The sequence below is a fragment of the Engystomops pustulosus genome, chromosome 10 (assembly GCF_040894005.1).
Source record: "Engystomops pustulosus chromosome 10, aEngPut4.maternal, whole genome shotgun sequence".
NCBI lineage: Eukaryota > Metazoa > Chordata > Amphibia > Anura > Leptodactylidae > Engystomops > Engystomops pustulosus.
In genome coordinates, this window is record NC_092420.1 from 61,291,997 (window position 1) to 61,302,524 (window position 10,528).

General features: G+C 40.6%; 1 protein-coding gene across 1 annotated transcript in view; it reads left to right on the forward strand.

Moving 5' to 3' along the window:
- Nucleotides 1-10,528, forward strand: part of DNM3 (dynamin 3) — a 154,868-nt gene that overhangs the window by 25,520 nt on the left and 118,820 nt on the right. Inside the window, exon 10 of the mRNA XM_072129170.1 lies at nt 5,108-5,221. Within this exon, the coding sequence (XP_071985271.1) occupies nt 5,108-5,221 (114 nt within the window). The remainder of the gene's footprint in view (nt 1-5,107; nt 5,222-10,528) is intronic.

The following is a 10,528-nucleotide window of genomic DNA, read 5'->3' on the forward strand; positions in this document are numbered from 1 at the left end:
TATTAATAGTTCTCCACAGCTCTCTTGAAATTTAAAGTGAACCCCACAGAGAGGTCTCAGGGTTCATTCATATGTTCGTCTGCAGGGACGTACATGCGGCCGCATATACGTCCCTATAGACAGCAATAGCGGCACGGCGGTGGAACGGTGCCACACATGTTCATGATAGAACATGCCCTATCTTTTCCCTGGTGTGCGGCCGTGCGCCGCTGTTTCCTATGGAGGGAGGAGGGGCCACCTCCTCTCCAGCACATGGCGGTATGCCGGCACAGCGGGCATACCGCGTGTAAATGCACCCTTAGATTTTAAATCCTTTCCATAAAATGGCCACAGATGGAAGGACCTTCCAGGACCATATGATAGTATTCATCAATATGAGCTAAAGATCCTGGAAGGAAGATTGGTCATGGATAGCTGCTGCCTTTTTATGGACAGGAATGGTAAAGGATAAGGTAAAAGACATTTCTGAACCAGGGACTTCAGTTTACAAATCAAGACATTGCTGCAGAACTTTTCATAGTTGAGTAGGGGTAATTCATTGCCTGGATTATTACATTTTGGCCTTTTTAATGAAAAAAAAAATAAAAACATTTAGGAAGGTTCAAAATGTAGGCACACTAATCTGCTGTAAAGATTTGATTCAGCCACATTCCTGACTTCCAGATGCTGATAAAGGGGAAGCACAAGATTATGGGGCAGGTTTATAAATAATTTTAACAGATTCTTTGTGCCACATTATTATGGGGTTTTAAAAGCTTTTATGACTGACAGGACTTAAGGGGTGTGTTCTAATTAAAGGGGTGTGGCTCTGTTAGAAAAGGTGCAGACATTTTCTGACGTATCCTGTGCCAACTAATAGAAGGAGAAAAGTTACACAAGACTCACCAGATTTATCACATAACATTAGGCACTAAATCAGGTGGAGCATAAGACTTGAGGCATGAGTCTTACTTTTAGACACTTCTAAAAGTGATCTGTCCTTTTGTGTATCATCGTATGGTGGGATACGCAATGTATATTTGCTGCAGCAAGTGCGCTGGTGTGGGGCAGGAACGCCCTCTCTGCGCCCTTCTTCGCCCCTCAGTAGGGGAATGGCATGAAGGGATAAATAATTGCAATTGCTGGCAGCTCTATACTAACTGCAATTATTTCAGGGCTTCTACAGCAGTTTTCTGTCCCCCATAGAACCAATCTTCTATGTAACCTGGGGACTGTCTGTAATTTAGTATACATAGGGGGTTATATATCATTAGACCAGCTCTTTAGGAAAGTTCTATGTCTATTTTTGGAGCTCCAGTGCCCATCAGATTCATTAAAGTGGCTGTTGCCATTTAATATATGTTCGATTTGTTGCCGATTTGATGACAGATCCTGGTACTTCCAGGATCCAGAAATGCGTCTGGAACTACATAGGGTTGACTAGGGTCACCTCAGCTTGTAGGCTCACCTTGGGGCCGCCCTTGTTAGTGAGGGAGATAATTTTGTGGGTACAGGGAGAGACAGAGACAGGCAATACTAGGTGCATCCCCAACAGCCTCTTCCCTGGCCGACATCCCGCACCTATACACTCCCCATGTATTGGTGAGAACTTTCCATTTTTTTCTGTCAAGCTTTGTACATATAGAGAGTGGGTATATATATATATAAATATATATATATATATATATATATATATATATATATATATATATATATGGGATGATTCATATCATTGAGAAGTTTTCCTCAAGTGTTTACTGTGGTTCTTGGTCCTGGTTTGATTTTTACTTATCTAGGAGATTTTAGGCTGTCATATTAAAAGTTAGGTTTTAATTGATTTTTTGTTTCACCCTGTCTTTTGCGGGGTTATATATTATTAGACCAGCTCCTTGGGACAGTTGTATGTCTATTTTTGGAGCTCCGGTGCCCATCAGACTCATTAAAGTGGCTTTGCCCTTTAATATATGTTCTTATGATCTATTTTCTGTCTGGGAAACAGCACATACACCAGCAGGGGACTGGAGTGACTGTGAGAGGTGTATATTGTCCTGTGAGACTTTTTAGCAGTGAAAAGTCTCCAAAAAAACCTCAAAAACCTTCATTCATGTGAATAGGGCTTTGTAGAAATCCATGCACCTGCTGCAGAATTAACCCCTTACAAATACAAGGAACTGCTTTTCTAGGACAAATCTTGTATTTCTGATAAAACCATCTAATATTTTTTCTCTCTTTGGCCTTTGGAACTGCCAAAACACAAACATAGATAGAATTTTTTTTCCATAAGGTTCCGCTTGTTGCCTGATAGTAAGAGCATAGATGCTCTATGATAAAAGTGTCTAAACTACGTTGTTTTAACAATAGCAGGACAATTTTAGAAAGTTATATTTTCCTGTTGACCTGATCTTCAGGGGAAGGGAGGGAGATGGGTGTTTTTACAAGTCTAAGTAATCTTTCAAAGTCACTTCCTTCTGTTACTTTATTCACGTGGAGACTGCAGGAATTGTGAATAGGACAGTATGTAACCCAACTGAGCTCACTGGAACCTAGAGGGAAGGAACCGTGTCATCCTTCATTCATCCTGTCAAGTGCACCCTGCTGACAGCTGCACTATTATCTCCTGCCCCTGCTACTGCTGCATGTGTTTCCCTTCTTCCTGATTTGATCGGTTTCATGCCAGCAACTTTCTAACTTTCCAACAGCACATGATCGCTCTAGCGTTGAAGCGAAAAGAGACAATACGAAGGCTATGGCTATAGTCTTACCGTCTGGTTCTGCATTGACAACCATTTTTAAAGAAATCCTCACATATAGATTGCCCTCATATTCTGCAGCGCTTTATTCATGGGTTACATATATGAAGAAAATAAGGCAGTACAAAGAAATGACGTGATTAGTTGAGATGATAGAAATGAGGAGCTCGCAAGAGCTTACAATCTACGAGTAGGAAATGGTGACCGTGGAGGGATAATCATTTGTATAATGGTCCAGACGTTCTCTATAAAGGATCAGAATAAATAATGAAATGAATAAATAACAAAATAAACCAGGGCTGTGCTTATATCTATATGTACAGAGTCCATACTGCATAGGCCGGCAGAGTAACCTGTATAATAGTACAAGATGCTAAGGGATTACATAGAGGGGAGGAGTCAGCAGTTTTGGCACATGAGAGGCCTGTCTGATTAGATTGGTTTTCAGGGCATGTTGAATTTTAGAAATGATTTGTTAGTGCACGGTAGAGTATTCCAGAGAATTGGTGCAGCTTAGAATAAGTTCTGGAGAAGTGAGTGGGAGATTTGGAATAAAGAAGAGATTAATCTTAGATCACTGGCAGGAGCACAGGTAGGGTAGTAGGTAGATTGAGACGAGAAAGGAAGGGTAGGTGCAGCACTATTTAGAGCTTTGTAGATTAGCAAGCAGTACAGACTGTAGGAATCTTTGTAGTGTCTGGAATGAGAAACAAGTCTGGCTCCTATATTAATCATAGATTATAGAGGAGAGAATTTAGTAACTGGAAGACTGATTAACAGGAAGCACCAATAATAGATGGGAAGGAATCATGGCCACCGTTAGGTTTTCAGAGGACTCCATTATAAGGAAAGAGCAGATTATGGAAATGCATTGAGGTTTATGCACCATAATCATGAAAGTGATCGAACATTCAGTGAAAGGTGGAGAAAACAAAATTGGACACAGAGACGATGTCTCCTCTGTAATAAGGTCAGGATATGGTCCAGAATATTCCCTCATTTAGAGGTACTCTTGTGGACTTGATACTTGCATTGTAGCCATCAAAATCTTCTCTGTACATACCCCACACCAATGTTATACCATAGGCAACTTACAGACACCCACAGACCATGTACCAAAAGGATATTGGAAAAACAGTGTGAGAAAGTGAGAGGTGTTGTGTGGTAAAACCGCTATCTGTCATACAGGCAGATGAAGGCTGTGTGGTAAAAGCCCTGGATTTGTCTGCAGTGACCCAAGGGTTAATGCAGACATGTGATAAGCAGGAATAGTCTGTTTGGTCTATGTTGGCCTAGCTAACATGGACACATTGGTAACGTCCGTACTGGGCCTGCTTATTATGGAGTAGGGGTAGGCTGGTAGTGGGACTCCTACTCCACCCGGGCTTCGGTCCTGGGCTTTTGTATAGCCCACAGGTGTGGTTCCCAGGCCTTGAGGGGGCCTGATATATTCTGCAGACCAGAAGCAGTAGGAGAGGCACTACCTGGAGAGCTGAAGGCTGGACCGTGTTCACACAGCAAAGGTAACTGAGTGCCTCCTGATATTCTGCTGGCCAAGAGCGTGTGCCAGGCAGCCTGGTACATGTATAGTTAGGTGCTGTTATTGTATTAGGCAGTGCCCAGCCGGGCAGGGTTTATTTTTGGTATTTTGTATGTGCCTAAGCCAAGGCTGAATTTGTGTTTTTGACAAAGAAGTGTGAATAAACACTTGATTTTTGGACTTTAACTCTGCGTATGCCTGCTTCCTGCATTGCTACAAAGCATCTACCAGAGCGATTATCCACACCTTATAGAGAAATTAGGAGGGTAACTGAAATTGAGTACCAGCCTTCCATGTATTTTAACTCTTTTTTTTTCTTAATCTTTTAATAATATTTGTTTCCTTGGTAAGGAGAAGTGAATGTAATTTTGCTTATGATACTAATTCATTAGGTGGTTTCATTAGTCATAATATAGCAGAGTTCTGTCGCTTTTCATCCATTCATGATTTTTTAAAACACATTTCATTATCATGTTTTCAAGAACTTAATAAAATGGGGGAATGGAGAAAGAGTTTAGAGGGTAAACTGAGTCTTTGGCTCATTAATTGAAATGAGTGTCCCACATATCCTTAGGCATGGCTACCAAGTCAGTTATGGGATATATACCTTGTACTCCATACCACAAAGACACTACGAATAACTAAACATGTATAAACAGATAATTGAAAAAAATGAGACATAGCTAAAAAGTATGGAAGTTAAATGTTTTTGGTTTAGGTACACAGAATATATACAGCATGAATATATATAATATATATCTCAGCTTTAAACCCTCCAAAGTTTTCATGAAATTTTGCACAAAAATTTGACTGAAATCCAATTTTACTGACTCTTTAGGTGATTCGGAAAGGATGGTTGACTATTAGCAACATCAGTCTAATGAAAGGAGGTTCCAAGGACTACTGGTTTATTCTTACTGCGGAAAGTCTCTCATGGTATAAAGATGATGAGGTAAGTGGTACCTGAAGGTCATTTTTTTGTATGGTTTTGGGCAAACAAGGCCTTTTTTTTTAAAACTTTTTATTAAAATATATAATGCTAATGCTATAAGCAATATAACATATTATATTATATTAAATTGTATTACCATATATTATATTGAAAACTTGTTGCCATCATTAGGAATCTTGTTATATCCACAGAATATTCCTACAAATGCCCTGTAGGTTAGGTTCCATAGCTCCCAGTTTAATCCATTTAAAGTAGTAATAATTTTAAGCTGACATAAAAAAAATATGTTGTTTATAAATAAAGTTATAGTATATTTAATAATTGTTCAATCATCTGTATCTGCAAATGCGGTAAGTAAATTATAGAATAGCAACATATTGTATTATTTATATTTTGGCATTTTGTGACCATTTTTAGTCGTGGTATGCTTAAAGCTTTTATAATGAATACATCTTAGGCGATTCTTAGGGATACAGTATTCTTTATATTGGAGAAGCTCTGGATGTCTGTAAACACGGTTATAAGTTTTTCTTTTTTTAAATACCATTTTTTAGTGAAAAAACTATATAAAAGCTACCGTATATACTCGTGTATAAGTCGAGTTTTTCATCACAAAAAGTGTGCTGTAAAACCACCCCTCGGCTTATACATGAGTCAATAAAAAACAAAAAACTTCCATACTCACCCTCCGGAGGCCCGATGGTCCGCGTGGCTCCCGATGTTCGGCGGCTCCTCTTCTTCCCCGCGGCTGGTCTTCGGTCTCTGGTCTTCTCTGTGTTGTATCAGCCGGGTGATATTGTGCGCTGGCCGGCAGATCGTGTGGACGCGTATCTGCCCGCTGATACAACACATAGAAGACCGGAGAACGAAGACCAGCCACGCGGAACGGAGCATCAGGAAGCCGCCTGTAGGTGAGTATGGAAGTTTTTTTTTTTTAATGTGCTTGGTGAACGGGGCTGGCAGGCTGCATACTTAAGGGGGCTGGAGGCTGTATACTTAAGGGGGCTGGAGGCTGTATACTTAAGGGGGCTGGAGGCTGTATACTTAAGGGGGCTGGAGGCTGTATACTTAAGGGGGCTGGAGGCTGTATACTTAAGGGGGCTGGCAGGCTGCATACTTAAAGGGGCTGGCAGGCTGTATACTTCAAGGGGGCTGGCAGGCTGTATACTTCAAGGGGGCTGGCAGGCTGTATACTTCAAGGGGGCTGGCAGGCTGTATACTTCAAGGGGGCAGGCAGGCTGTATACTTCAAGGGGGCTGGCAGGCTGTATACTTCAAGGGGGCTGGCAGGCTGTATACTTCAAGGGGGCTGGCAGGCTGTATACTTCTAGGGGGCTGGCAGGCTGTATACTTCACGGGGGCTGGCAGGCTGTATACTTCAAGGGGGCTGGCAGGCTGTATACTTCAAGGGGGCTGGCAGGCTGTATACTTCAAGGGGGCTGGCTGGCTGTATACTTCAAGGGGGCTGGCTGGCTGTATACTTCAAGGGGGCTGGCTGGCTATGTACTACTGGGGTCTGGATGGCTATATACTGGGAGGCTGTGACCAATGCATTTTCCACCTTCGGCTTATACTCGAGTCAATAGGTTTTCCCAGGTTTTGGTGGTAAAATTAGGGGCCTTGGCTTATACTCAGGCGGCTTATACTCAAGTATATATACGGTAAATATAAAAAGATTCAGGTTAAAATGAGTAAAAAAAATAAGACTCAAATATAGTCAGGGGTGTAACTACAGCAGTGGCAGCTACTATGGGGCCCTCAGTGTCAAGGGGCCCCGGCATCAAACCGGACTCACTAAAGTGTGCATGAATGTGTGCACATGAATGTATAAATGTGTCTAAGCCTGAGTATAAAATATGTAAATTTTCTGAGCTGGTAGGGGGGAAGTCTCTTATGGGGCCCTGCCTCTCCTAGTTACACCCCTGAATATAGTACTGTTGGACATGGCCGTTTCAACCACCCAAGGCAACAACCAGAGAGCACCACAGGAAGTGTCAGACTGGGAAGGAAGACACATGCTACTCTCAGACCCTCTCATGCAGAAGCCTGGTCAGTGAGGGAGGTGAAAAGCTCTTCTCCGAGCTCTCATTTCTACATGTGCCTGCTCTACTCCACTCTCTCTCCCGTGGCAGACAGGCAGAGAGGAAGGGGAGGGGCTCTCATGTCTGCCAGGAACACAGGACTGCATGCAAAAACTACTTCCTGTGCTCACTATACCTCCTCCACGCTGCGTGTCATCCATTCATTGACCTGAAAAAGTTTAGAGTTCTACCTCCACTACAAGGAGTAAATGTATGGAAACAACTTTGTGTGTGCACAATATAAGTGTGTCATATGTATGGTATGTGTGTGTCTGCAGTATTAGTATATCATATTTATTGCATGTGTATTTATTGCATATTTATTGCATGTGTGTGTGTCTGCAGTATAAGTGCATTGTATGTATTGCATGTATATGTGTGTTTTAGTGTATCATATGTATGTGTGTGTCTGCAGTATTAGTGTATTATATGCATTGCATGTATGTGTGTATTAGTGTGTCATATGTATGCGTGTCTGCAGTATTAGTGTATTATATGTATTGCATGTATTTGTGTGCATTAGTGTGTCATATGTATTTGTGTGTCTGCAGTATTAGTGTATTATATGCATTGCATGTATGTGTGTATTAGTGTGTCATATGTATGCGTGTCTGCAATATTAGTGTATCATATGTATTGCATGTATGTGTGTGCATTAGTGTATCTTATGTATTGCATGTGTGTGTCTGAAGTGTTACTGTATCAGCTTTCCCATCCACTTGGTATGCAGTGTTCTAGTGTGAACTAGAAACCTGGACTTCCACGGACTGGAACTGTATAGTGTTTAGTAATAGGTTAAATAATGGATGCCTTGTGGCAAGGACTTCAATTCGACCTTTACTATGGATGAGATAAGATGGATGAGATGATTTGGGGAGCCATTGTATATAACAATCGGTCACCCCTAGGAGTGATTCAAGAGGAACTTGAAGTTCCGTGCTATGTGAAGGACGTCTTGCAGGAACATGTGTAGCTTCCAACTGGCATTTTATAATAGGATAATGTCTCAACCAAATTGCATCACTTCCTTAGCCTTCCAAAATTTCAGACAATTACCTGAAAATCAAGCACTTAGGGGATCGGTTCTTATGGAAACCTACTAGTGGGCAGAAACTAAAGGCCCAGCGGCAACATGAGTGGGGAATCATCATGTACCTCCATGTCCAACTGTATATCTCTAATACAATAATCACATAAATCATCATTATAGTTACGCATATACATTTTCAATCAGTTCTAATGACTCATTGGATGTTTAATTTTTTTTTGTGTATGGGTGTATATATGTGTCCTTTTACAACATATAAGCTACTGTTGAGTTCTTTTTTTTCATTCTTGTGCTGCATACTGAATGACTCTACGTTTAGGTGATTTTTTTATGAGTATTAACAACGCACATTTTAGACAAGCCGTTTCATTACATGTATCATGAAAGCTGTATCGGGTGAGTATTTATTTGTAGTAGAGTCTATTGTTTCTTCAACCCTGATTGAAAACTAAACACTAACAAATCTCAATTAGCGTTTCTTGCCAAATTGGAAATAAGAAAAATTCTTTCTTAATTCCTGAAGGCCACACGGATTAGCCTTTCACATTTTCTGCTCTATGTTTAGTGTTAATAAAAAAAATAAAATGTCTACATTTATCTGGAATGCATTTATCCGATGTCGTGAGTTTTCCAGTTGGAATTTGAAAATGAGACCATCTGGTGTGTAGTGTTGTTACCCTCTGCAAACAGAGGGCCCCCAACGAGCCATGAAAATAAAGGCTCTGTTATCCTTTAGCTGTCACTCATAACCCTTACCACTGGAATGAGCCCAATTAAGGAGGCCCTCTACCGGCTTCAGTTTACATTCAAGCATTAACCTATTTTATGCCAGGAAACACATGGTATGGATTTTAGATACTAAGATATTTTCTTAAACTTCATACAAGACACCAATCATTAATGGAAAAGTAGCTTAACATACTGCATTCTCATTCATTCATAGTCGGTACGGTTGAAAATTCAACTCATTCATTAAGTTTGATATTAATTTATTCATTTATGGAGATTTAAATATATAGTATAGGGGAACAGGGACTAAAGCCAAGACTAAATGGCAAAAAATAAGCATTCTTTTCCTTTAATCATGCAATGTTACCTTTGCACCTCAGCTCTTACTGAGAATGATGTCTCATGCCAACTATAGTCGAAATGCAACATTTACATTGAGTGTGATTTTGGCATGGTATCAATGAAAATGTGGCACCATGGCCAGTACATGGGCTACTATTCAAGACGGACCGTTGCAGGCTACCAAAGGATGAGGTCAACTGCAATCTTTGGTGCCTTCTCTGTGCAACTTGGAGGGCACAGGGATACATAAATTTTGCAGAAGTCATCATTTATTATGGGCACTAAGCTCCATCCGTGTATAACGTGGTGCATTTTGCAGCCTTAAAACTTTACTTCTTCTTGCATAGTCAAATTTGTTTGCAGGACCACATATCAGATCATAATCATGGCTCATAGAGCAATTGTACGTCCCATGTATTAATACTCCAATTCTCATTCTCTATATTTTTTTACTGATTATAAATGTGTAAGTCTATATCTGTAGAAAATTAAATAAACACAACATATATAACTATAAAATTATATATTTTTTTTATAAAGATAACAGTGTTTCCCCCTTTGCAATATGTATTGTTATTACACTATTGGGATCTACAGACGGTAGTTTTCATGTGCACTGTTTAGTATTACAAATTGTAGTATAATTTGTGTCAACTAGCAGTATTGTCTATGTCACAATAATATTTACTTTGAAACCAGGACGATAATATCTAATAAAGCAGTGCAACAAGATCGTAGAAGGTGTTTTTATTGTGAGCTCAGCACCATTATGTCTAGTCTATGCAGCTTGTCTCTCAGGAGACCATAAAGGAAAGGCATTAGAACTAATAAAAATGTCAAGTACAGGTGGTTTCTCGGTAGACAGATTGAAACGGCTCTTGTGTTGTAGTTGCAGCTGAAGCTGTGGTACTGTTAATCATGATGTGGATGCTGCCACTGGCCGGTAGTCCCTCAGGCTGGGTTGTCATGTGACTGCCTGTCTGTGCCTGCTGTACAGGTGAGAGGATGTTCTGCACAGCAAGTGTAGACAGGCAGACACATGACAACTCCTTCCAGCCAGTCTCACGATTCCATCGGCACATGCTGATAGGAAGGAGCCTACATCTCG